Here is a 12,228-nt window from a genome sequence, read left to right as displayed (position 1 = left end):
TACACATATAAGCTATCATTTATTTAGTGCTTTATGTTCCACATATAATGCCATATGTCCTTTCATATACACTTGGCATTGTTTTAATAATTCCCAAAATTATCGTTTCCATAAAGGAGAGAAATGTCACCAGAGATTTAAATAATGTGTTAAATGTCATTCAAAATGAGGAAAGACTTAAACAAGTTTGACTGATTAAAAGTTTGTAATTTTTGTTTTATCATATATTCTCTTTAATAAATAAAATGGGTATATTTACATCATTAAAGGAGCAATTCCAGTCTTAGACTATTCTTGTACTCATCCTCCAATCACCTCACTCCATTCATATAATTAAATGCAAGTGTGTGGTCCACACATTTGGAGCACTGTCCTCAGTTTACATTAATAATTATAGACACTAGGAAAAAGTAATAAGATATTTATAAACTAAATGAAATATATATATATGTATATATATATATGCCATATTTTGTATATAAGCATACATGACATAATTCATAAAGCATATACATATATGTCATACATATAAAATCTATTTAATCAAACTTACGCAGAAAAGTTCCAGACCCTCTTATGAAGATTTCCACCACACTTCTGAACCAAAGGTCTTCTTTTGGTTCTCTGTATGTGAAATTCTCTGATGAGTACATATAGTTGTGGAAAGTTAAGTCAAGGAAGACTAAGGGCTTCAAGATTATGGAGGCCTATGCTATCACTTTATAAATATGAGAAGTAACACTCAAAGAAATCATTAAAAAAAATGGTCACGAGTAATAGGAAGTATAGGTATCTTAAGTCTGTACTGGAAATGGCTGTGAAAATTCTAAATACCATGTCCTCTCTCACACTGGGAAGGCTGAAAAAGAATTGCAAATCCATTATCTGTTCAGTAAGATTAATTCTAGTAAGAAAAAGTTATAACAGCAGAGTACCTAACTTTATGGCTTGGTTGATTTTATAATGATAACAACGACAACAAGAATGACAACAACAATAATAATTGTACATTTATGAAGAAACCTTCCTTCAGAAACCACAAAGTACTCTCTCTAAGTCAACAACTCTTTTCTTGTTTAAAACAGCAAAATATATATCAACCACATGGAGGATATTCTAGGTAAAATAATAAACACATGGGGTGTCTGGGTGGCTCTGTCACTTAAGTGGCCTAATCTAGATTTAGGTTCAGGTCATGATCTTAGTTGTGATTTGAGCCCCATGTTAGGCTCCACGCTCAGCACAGAGTCTACTTGAAATTCTCTCTCTCTTTTCCTCTAACCCTATACCCACTTGTGCATGGTCTCTCTCTCTCTTGCAAACAAACAAATAAATAAATAAATAAATAAATGGCTTTAAAAAATAAAATAGTAAGTACATGTATTGGAGAGAGTGCAAGAATCAGGAACCAGTTTAATTCATTTTTTCTCTAAAATAACAGTTTTCTGATAAAATAACAGTAAGATGCTTTTTTTTTTTTTTTTTTTTAACAGTAAGAAGCTTCTATAAGCCAACTCAAGTGAAAGTCTGAGTAGCTGATTCTAGATATTCAGAGTTGCCTACTGGTCACAACAATGGTGGTTTCTCGAATAAAAGGACAATTACATGTGAAAAAAAAATAGAAGTGTTCAAATGGATAGCTCAACATGATCAGCTATTATTGGAAAAACTATTTCTACTTGTCTTTTTCAACTTTATGAATGGATATGAATGAATGACTATACTGGAATTGTCCTGGAATTGTCTCTGACTTCTTCCCATCATTGGTATATTCAATTTTAGAATCCATTTAAAGCCTTTATGTCATATGATGGATTTCTTGCCCTGTTTGTTACTAACTTCAAGGACTACCAAAGACTGAGATTTCTTCTGTAAAAATATTGTGGGATAGGAACAGAAATCACTAAGATTCGTGGACTAGAGGCAAAGGAGTTTGGAATTTTTTTTTTTAAGATTTTATTTTATTTATTTGACAGACAGAGATCACAAGCAGGTAGAGAGGTGGGCAGAAGGGGGAAGCAGGCTCCCCACTGAGCAGAAAGCCCAACGTGGGGCCCAATCCCAGGACCCCAGGACCATGACCCAAGCCGGAGGCAGAAGCCCCAACCCACTGAGCCACCCAGGCGCCCCTGGGATATTTTTTTAATATCCCATCTTTATACTAATATGTGTCTGTCTGTCTGTGTCTGTGTGTGTGTGTGTGTGTGTGTGCGTGCACACACACGTGCATGTGTGTGTATGTGTGTATAAAATCTCCATAGTTGACCACAGGGAATATAGCTAATCACTTCCTCACATTCCTCAGGAGAATTGCATCATAGTCTAATATTATATTTCACTGGAAGTGATCTTTTAAATAACTGCTCTGTTTATAACTATGCCTCATAAGTAGGTGAGTGCACATAAGAAGGCTGAAGAATTAAACTCGTGAGTAAATGTTCTCATAGGTGCCTCTGAGATCTAAATAGACAAATATTTAGAAAGGACCCAAAGGGAGCATGGGGGAATTGCACCTTGTTATTGTGCATAAGAAGACACTCCGAATGGAAATTGTTAAAGGAAAATAAGTAATTCAGTTGTCAGATTTGACCCAGGATATAGAGTGTCAGAACATTTTTCACCTTTCTTTTCTTCACTTATCCAAAGTGAATATCTCTAGATCTTTCATTAAGGAGGTATGCATCCTGCCTCAGGTATATAGGTAAAGATAATGCAGAAGTACAAAGAAAGCTTACATATCAAGAAACTAAAATTCCTAATATTTTTCCTAAACTGTTTCTTTGTGTTTTCTAATCTTTCTCCATGCAGATATACTCCTGGAAATAGAACACATAGATTTGCACCCACATTAAATGTGATGTTTTGATATTAAATAGGTCCAGGGAAAGTAAACTGCTAAATTAATTTATTCTTCCAAGGGTGCACTCGGTAACTAGTAATTGTCTTGCATCCAGGATGTAAAGGAAGAATTTGGAATTCTGCTTAAAAATAGGAGATACATGGAGGACATTGGGAGAAGGAGAGGAGAAGGGAGTTGGGGAAATCGGAGGGCAAAATGAACCATGAGAGACTGTGGACTCTGAGAAACAAACAGAGGGTTTGGGAGGGGAGGGGAGTGGGGGGATGGGTGAGCCTGGTAGTGGGTATGAAGGGGGCACGTATTGCATGGAGCACTGGGTGTGGTGCATGAACAATGAATCTTGGAAGGCTGAAAAAATAAAATAAAGTTTTTTAAAAATTAAATAAATAAAAAATAAACAGGAGATGCAACTAGGGGAGCTGATTCTTGAGCTCAGACTTGAATAATAAACAATTATTTGTTAGGTAACAAACATATTGGGTACAGGAGAAAATCTAAGGGAAAATGGATTATAATGAAAGAAAAGTATAATAAAATTGTAGAACCTAAAGTGGTTTTTTAAAGTTCTAATATACATTTTCTTATGACAATAAATTTGCAGTTGGATTAAGTTAAAGGTAGCGAAAACAACACTTTAATAGTATGTACTAAAGTTCATCTCCTATATGTTAAGCATTTAGTCACTAAATGCATGACTGAGTTTGAAAGAATGGTAAGAATGGTAAGTTAGCTATTTCTGGGGGGGGGGGAGAAAATGAAATATTTTTATTGCATATACAATTACAGACAATAATATCTCTTTGTAGGTGTCTTTTTCTTTTAAGATTTTATTTATTTATTTGAGAGAGAGAGAGAGAAGAGAGAGCACAAGCAGGGGGAGAGGCAAAGGGAGAGGGAGAAGCAGACTCCCCCTGAGCTGGGAACCCCATATAGGACTCAACTCCAGAACCCGGAGATCATGACCTGAGCCAAAGGCAGACACTTAACTATCTGAGCCACCTAGATGCCCCTCTGAGATTGTATAATAAAAATCTCTCGTGTCTTGGGCAAATGAGATATATGGGTTTTCATGGTTGGTGAAGCTAGATTAAATCAGAAACTAGAATATCAGGCAAAAAGTAAGTGTTTTTCCCCTTATTTATAAGTGAAGCAGAGGGAATTTCCGATCCAGCCACAGCCAGTCACCAACGAGGTTAACCACTATGTGGCATTAGAAGTACGAAGAGTAATATGCTGCTCTTAACTGTACTGGAGAGATCAAAATAAAAATGAGAGGAAGAGAAAGACAAAGTCAGACAAAGTCTTAGAGAAAAAAAGAGACTTAGAGAAAGATCACCAAAGGTGAAAGAAAGAAAGAAAGAAAATGACACCTAACATGTTTTCTAATCTCAACAATCTTATGAGTCACTTTCATCTTCACCTGTTGGCAAAGTGAGTGACAAATTGGAATTAAATGTAGGAATCACCTTTCCAAACATTTTAAGGTAGGTATTTCCTAGTTTATGGGTCAACAGGAATCAGGGGTATTGGGGGGAAGGTCCTGTCAACAACAATGAGAAAAGTGAATTTAATTCAAAGAAACTTTCAATTTGTTTTATTTATTTTCCACTATGGTGGAACTATTTAAAAGGCAGTTTGATATTTGCCTTCTGTGTTCAAAATTAGATTTATGGAAAAGCAATATGTAATTCTTCTTTTTTCAGTGATCCATATAGCTGTGGGACTGGGTAATATTGCCAGGAGAGGATATGTAGTATAAGAAGGAGAACCATGAAGATGAATGTAGTTGTCAGTGGAATCTATGGTATCAACAGTATAGTCAGACAAAGGAACATAAGAAGGGTATTTTTGAAATGGCAGAAAAAAAATTAAGATAAACAATATAGAAACAAAATATGTATTTTAAGGAGAAAATAATGTTAAGCATTGCACAGGTATCAATTCAGTAGAGTCTTTACCAAGTTTATCATGTTTGGTTAATAGAGGATCATTTTTATTTTTTTTTTCCAGAAAAGTGAGGTTAGAGTTGTACATGTAAGCATTATTACAGTGGTTTGAAATGCACTTTAATTGATTAGAAAACCAGAAGTCATAGTGACTAATGTGACGGTTAGGAATATAAACAAAATGAGAGAGGGAATATTAGCAGGAGGAGGTCCCCGCTTCTGGTATAACGAAATGTATTAAAACGTGAATAGTTTGTCAGTAGGCAAAGAAAAAGAATATTGCAAATGCTTACAATACAAGATTTTAGGAGAAAGGTAATAAGCAACAACAACATATCTAGGGAAATTTGACCAGAAGAAAAGGAGAGGTTCTCTTCCTGCTGGGATAAGAAATGGGAGAAAAAAGAAGGTGAGAAGTGTATATGTATATTATAAATACACTTAATGGCAGAGAGAAAAAGAGAGAGAGGTGGAAATTGAATAGAAAGGTAGAATTTAGATGTAGAAGGATATAGAAATCAGTCAGGGAATTCAGAGATGCACAAATGTTGTGACAACTCTTTAAGATTTTCTCTAGTATTATTGAGTTTCTCTGTTAAAATAACAGAAGAGACTGATCAAAATTTGAGATTTTCAGACACAGACTGGTGGGTAATTAAAGGAGCAAAGATGTTTTATTACATGACCAAGGAGTAGCTAATATGTCATACGATAAATAAAAAGCAAGGGAAGAATTTGAGTTAGGAAGAGGGGATAGTGGCCCTGAATGAGAGAGAAAAATAAACAACATGGATCACAATATGCTGAAAATAAAAAAGAGGTATTTATTAGAATACAAAGTTTTGATGAGTAACTTGTACATGAATAGTGTCTGTTGTACACATTTTCAGGGTAATTCCAAGTTTATGTTATGGTTCTGTGAAGTTCTATAATATGAAACATGACTGAAAGCTTTTACTCATGGAGATTTAAAAATAAAACAGCAAAACAAAATAAAACACCTTATTTTCCTCATTCACAATTATTAAAACATAATAAGTATTTAGTGTTTTTGCCAGGACAGGAAAAAAAAAAATCCAGATACAGGAACACTTGTCTCCTTTAACCTGTTATTTCTATACTCTAAATATAAGAATTCGGGGGCACCTGGGTGGCTCAGTGGGTTAAGCCTCTGCCTTCGGCTCAGGTCATGATCCCAGGGTCCTGGGATCGAGCCCCACATCGGGCTCTCTGCTCAGCAGGGAGCCTGCTTCCTCCTCTCTCTCTGCCTGCCTCTCTGCCTACTGGTGATCTCTCTCTCTGTGAAATAAATAAATAAAATATTAAAAAATAAATAAATAAATAAATAAATAAATATAAGAATTCTGTGCCTTTTAGTGATTTACTTTTTTTAAAATTTGGAACATTTAGATGAATGTTATTTTGAAGCCAATAATCTCATGCAACAAGTTGCATTCAATACATTGCCAAGACAAAAAAATTTGGAAAGAATTTGTTGGCTGATACATCAGTGCAGATATAAAGGAAAGAAAATGTGTAAAGAATGAGGTGGATAGAGAGAAAACAACTTAAGGACTGTATTGATCAACGAATTTTCCTGGGAGAATACAGAATGGATTGACGCATTGAAGAGTGGAAGACTTACATGGATTTTTTTTTTTAATTTTATTTGTTTATTTGACAGACAGATCACAAGCAGGCAAAGAAGCAGGCAGAGAGAGAAAGGGAGGGAAGCAGGCTCCCCGCTGAGCAGAGAGCCCAATGTGGGGCTCGATCCCTGGACTCTGGGATCATGACCTGAGCCGAAGGCAGAGGCTTTAGTCCACTGAGCCACCCAGGTGCCCCACATGGATGGTATTATACAAAGAAGGCTTTGCATGATCGAAGATATAATCATAGTAAACTAAGAATACTGGCTTCACACTAAGGACTTTCATGAGGGTATGGGGAATTCATGGGAATTAAGGATAGAGAGATACTTATGGAAGTTGGCATGTTCCTTAGTCAGCCAGGATTAGTGGTGAATTAAGCAACAAACAAACAAACAACAAACAAACCAAAAACCCCCCCCCCAAAAAAAACAAAAAACAAGAAACCCAACAAACAAAACCTTTGGATTTATAGCTCTTAAAATCCCTTCAAGAACTAGGGGAATTAGACTGCACTTTTTTTTTTTTTTTAAATCTTATCTATAGTCAGAACTTCATGATGTCTCTGAAATTAAACTTATGCAACATACTTATAAAACCTACCAAAGAAGAATCGTCATCCAACACAAGTGAGAAGAACATTGTCATCCAACACAAATGAGAAGTAGAAGTCCACATTGGGTGGAATTAGCATTCTAATGTCTGTTTCTAAAGCATTCATTTTATAGATCTAAGTCTTTAAATTATTTTGTAAAAATTTAAACTGACTTCATAGATGTTTTCCTGCTGATGAATTAATAGCACAAAAGGTAGCAGAGAGGCCAAAACCAAAGGTTCTAATAATGAATCATATAAGAAATGCTAGGTGTTTGAGTCCTTTTTTGGGGGGGGTGTATAATTAAAAAAAATTTTTTTTGTATTAACATACAATGTATTATTTGTTTCAGGGGGTACAGGACTGTGATTCATCAGTTTTACACAATTCACAGAGTTCACCATAGCACATACCCTCTCCATTGTCCACCACCCAACCACTCCATCCCTCCCACCCTGCTCCACTCCAGCAACCCTGAGTTTGTTTTTTAATTTGGTAATTTTTTTATTGTTGTGTTTTAAGAGTCCTTTGTATATTTTGGAGTAAAAAGTAATTTTATCCAATATATGCTTTGCAAATATTTTCTACCTGTCTGTGCTTTGTCTTTTCATTCTCTTAACAATGTCTTTCACAGAACTGATGCTTTCCAATTTTAATTAGGTCAATTTATCAGTTTCTTTTTTCATGGATCAAACTTTTAATGTTAATAAAAAGATTACTGTCAGAGACAAGGTCTCCCAGATTTTACTCCATTCTCCCTTTTAAAATTTGTAGAGTTTCAAATTTTCAATCTAGAAGTACTGTGATCCATTCTGAGTTAATTTCTGTGAAAGGTGTAAGGTCTGTTTTCTACTTCCATTTATTTTTTCATGTGGATGTGCAGTTGTTCTGGCACCATTAGTTGAAAAGACCCTTCTTTCTCCATTAAATTGCCTTTGTTCCTGTGTTAACTACTTACATATGTGTATCTAGTTGTGGACTTTCAATTCTGTTCCACTGAATGATTTGGTTATTCTGCATTACAACACTGTTTTGATCACTGCCGTGCTAAATTCTAGAGTACAGTAGTGTCATTTTTCCAACTTTGTTCATCTTCAGTGTGTGTTGCTATTCTGGGTATTTTGCCTTTGCATATTAACTGAAGAACAGTTTGTACATATACACAAGTTTTGTATGGAGCGTTGATTTGATTGGGATTACATTGTATATATGCATCAAGTCGACAATAAATTACATCTTAATAGTACTAAGTTTTCCTTTTAGGCACAGAGACATTTAACTTTTTATTATAGCAATGAATCTTCACAAACAGATTATTGTCTTTAAAGTCAAGGTCACAACTTTGTAACTTCCTATTTTCCCATGGTATAGAATACTGCTTGGAATGGTGAATGTTCCTTTTTTTTTTTTTTTCTTTCTCTTTGTATTGACTGCAGACTAAATGCCTATGAATTCCTCTTGGGTAAAAACAAAATTGATAAATGTAATATCTTATATTTCTGAACCTATTATTAATCCAAACTAATATTTTGTAACTCATAAATGTGCACAAATGCACATACAATATCAGGTGTGACTGGGTCTGCTAGGCATACTGAATTGTCCTGTGTATTTGTTTGCCTTCATAGAGAGAGAGAGCCAGAGACAGAGACAAAGAATTTTGGGAGCCTGTATATGCATTTCTAGACTTACATCATCAATGAACACATATGATTGACAAAATGCCTTTTAAAAACACATTCAATTTCTGTTTCTAGAAATTTCAATAAACCTAGATGAGAACAAATAAAGAAGAGAGAAACCAATATAAAACTTGAAGCATTAATCAGGCAGCTCTAAGCCAAAATGTTCAATCTCAATGACACGGTCTTCATGCCCTCAGTGTTGACACTGATCGGGATCCCTGGATTGGAGTCTGTGCAGTTCTGGTTTGGAATTCCTTTCTGTGCCATGTACATCACTGCTCTATTTGGAAATTCCCTGCTCCTGATCATCATCAAATCTGAACGCAGCCTCCATGAGCCCATGTATCTCTTCCTGGCAATGCTTGGAGCAACAGACATTGCTCTCAGTACCTGCATCCTACCCAAAATGCTAGGAATATTCTGGTTTCATCTGCCAAAAATATACTTCGATGCTTGTCTCTTTCAGATGTGGCTCATCCACACCTTCCAGTGCATTGAATCAGGAATTCTGTTGGCCATGGCCCTAGATCGCTATGTGGCCATCTGTGATCCCCTGAGACATGCAACCATCTTTACCCACCAACTTCTCACTCAGATTGGGGTTGGAGTGACGCTCAGAGCAGCCCTCCTTGTAGCTCCATGTCTCATCCTCATCAAGTGTCAGTTGAAACACTACCGGACCACTGTGGTCTCCCATTCATACTGTGAGCACATGGCCATCGTGAAGTTGGCAGCAGAAGACATCCGAATCAACAAGATCTATGGTCTCTTTGTGGCTTTCACTATACTTGGATTTGACATAGTCTTCATCACACTCTCTTACATCCAAATATTTCTAACTGTCTTCAGTCTTCCTCAGAGGGAAGCTAGGCTCAAAGCCTTCAATACCTGCATTGCCCATATTTGTGTCTTCCTCGAGTTTTATCTACTGGCTTTCTTCTCCTTCTTTACACACAGGTTTGGATTCCATATTCCACCCTACATTCATATTCTTCTGTCCAACCTTTATCTGCTTGTCCCTCCTTTGCTCAATCCTATTGTGTATGGGGTAAAGACCAAACAGATTCGAGATCGAGTGTCCAAGATTTTCTACTCTAAAGATCCATCTTGATTTCTCATTTAACTCTTTTTAAATAATAAAATTTCACTTTTATTGTTATATATTTATATAACATGTTATATAACATGTTATATTTATATATATATATAAAATTTATATTTATATAACATGTTATATATTTATATATATTTATTATAGTTTGGGGTCAGATTTTGTGCTTTCTCAAGTTCATTTGTGCTGCTGAAATATACAGTTTTAGATTTTACTTTGGAGACAAGATCTGTCTTCTATGTAAACAATTTTAACTTTTATGAATATACAATCAACTCATGAGTAGATGGTATAAAAGGCAGAAAACATGAAGACTTGTTTCTAACTTAGTCAATGAAAATTTTTCTTTAATCTTTCAGTGAGGATGTTTCTTAAAGACACAAATAAAATTTAAGTGGTTAACCTCGATTAAAAATATTAAGTTCATGGGGTTCTTCAAAAACAATAAATTCATTCTAAAGTTGATAATTCTGATGACCATGTACAATTTGTTTTCTAATTTTGATTTCAGTAGCCTTTCTTCTCAACTTTATCATCCTCATCATTTTAATTATCATCATCATTCAAGTTTTAATTATTTTCTGACTTACGTTCAGATGTTTAATTTTTGGATGTTTAATTTTGTATTGGAATGAAAATTAATACATTTTTAAAATCTAAAAGATTTGGATTTGTAGAAACTTGAATATGTAGTTACTAAGAGTTCCTATAGACCCCCTACCTAGTATTCCTTATTGTCATCTTTCATTAATATATGTTACAGTTAGTGTATCAATATTGATAAACTGATTTACTAAATTCCATATTTTATTCATATTTCTTAATTTTTACCTAACTTCCTTTTTTTTCCTTCCAAGATCCCATCCTGGATGCCACATTGCATTTAATTGTCAGGTCTCTATACAATGCTCTTGGCTATACCTTTCTGAGACTTCCCTTGTTTCTAATGACTTCCAAAACATTGAAGAGTACTGTTCAGGTATTTCATAGGAATCTTTTCCATTGGAATTTATCTGATGTCATTGTATTGATTAGATTGGAATTATGTGCTTTGGGGAGGAAAATCATAGCTGTTAAAGTCCCATGTTGATGACATACCAAAGGTACATATTATCAACATAATTTATCCATTGTGTATATTAACCTTAATTGTCAGATTTCTCCATTTTAATTCCATTTAATTTCATTTTCATACTGAACTTTTGGAACTTTTGAACTTTTTGCTTAACCAATGGAGCCACCCAGCTCCCCATCATCTACACATTTTAAAATATATTATACTTTTTTTTTGTTTGTTTATATTATCTGGGATGGCTGGTGGATTTTATTTTCTCTTTCTTAATTAATTTTTTACCATTTAATTTCTCATGTATCTTTGGCCTATATTTGACACTTAAACACTTGCTGACATTAACTGTTTTGTGTCACTTGACATGTTTTTCACTGAGATAAGAAATGCTTTTAGAAAAAAAATACATTTTTTAAAGATAGTTTGTGTGGGGGAATAAGTGCAAAATGCCCACTTTGAGATATGTTGAATTAAATAAGTAGGACCTTCTAGGAGATAAACCCAGTTGGGAACTCTATTTAAACATTTTGAAAAATACCTTTATTAGTTGATCTTAATATTTTCAATGGCTATCATGGCAATGAGCATTGGTGTGTATGGAAGGTTGTGTTGACTATTGTGATAATTATGTTTCATCCATTGTTTCATTGAATTCTGACTTTAGCACTATAAAGTATAAAAATTATTTTCCATGTTTCTCAATGATGAAGTTAGGATTTATAATGTTAAAAATGACACCCATCCAGCTATTAGTGATGGGTGGGAAGCAGTATTTAAATGACCTTTCCCCCCAAAACCCAGTCTAAAATATCTGATTAACCCACTCAATATAGACTCATTGAAGAAATGGAAGAACTACATGATAATTATAAGGAAACACAATTATTTTCAACATAAAACAAAGATGTTGATATGATACATGCACAGTCATTAACAAATAAGAATGTGGCTGTAGATGAAACACCTAAAAATGTAAAGTTTTTGAGGAATTAATTCGAGAGCACAGAATGTTCATGTAATGTCCACAAAATAAATACCAGTCCTGATCAAAAACTAACAGTTTCCAATTCAATGAACCTTTCATTCCATGGTGATCTAAAGTAAAACAATATTTTGAACAGAGCATTTTACAGATATGCCCGATGTAATTTATTCTGTGTTCCCTGCATAATAAAATTAACATTAGATTAAGAAGTGAATCATTTTCAACTTTAGCACTAAATGAATGTGACCGAAACAAATTGATATTCACTAAAGAAAAAGAAGGAAGGAAGGAAGGAAGGAAGGAAGGAAGGAAGGAAGGAAGGAAGGAA

At 34.5% G+C, this 12,228-nt stretch overlaps 1 protein-coding gene across 1 annotated transcript; it reads left to right on the top strand.

Annotated features, from left to right (window-relative positions):
* Positions 1-8,895: 8,895 nt before the first annotated feature.
* Positions 8,896-9,880, top strand: LOC111159553 (olfactory receptor 52A5-like). The gene has a single exon (XM_022522083.1). It carries the CDS (start codon positions 8,896-8,898, stop codon positions 9,844-9,846), a length of 951 nt encoding a protein of 316 aa, XP_022377791.1. The 3' UTR covers positions 9,847-9,880.
* The last annotated feature ends 2,348 nt before the right edge of the window (positions 9,881-12,228 follow it).

This window comes from Enhydra lutris, unplaced genomic scaffold (assembly GCF_002288905.1).
Source record: "Enhydra lutris kenyoni isolate GAN:26980312 unplaced genomic scaffold, ASM228890v2 scaffoldscaffold68, whole genome shotgun sequence".
Taxonomy (NCBI): Eukaryota; Metazoa; Chordata; class Mammalia; order Carnivora; family Mustelidae; genus Enhydra; species Enhydra lutris.
Note: the sequence above shows the minus strand (reverse complement) of the source record. Positions and strands in the feature narration are given on the sequence as shown.

Excerpts from the sequence above, each read along its gene's own strand:
- LOC111159553 (XM_022522083.1), top strand. The coding sequence starts at position 8,896 with ATGTTCAATCTCAATGACACGGTCTTCATGCCCTCAGTGTTGACACTG.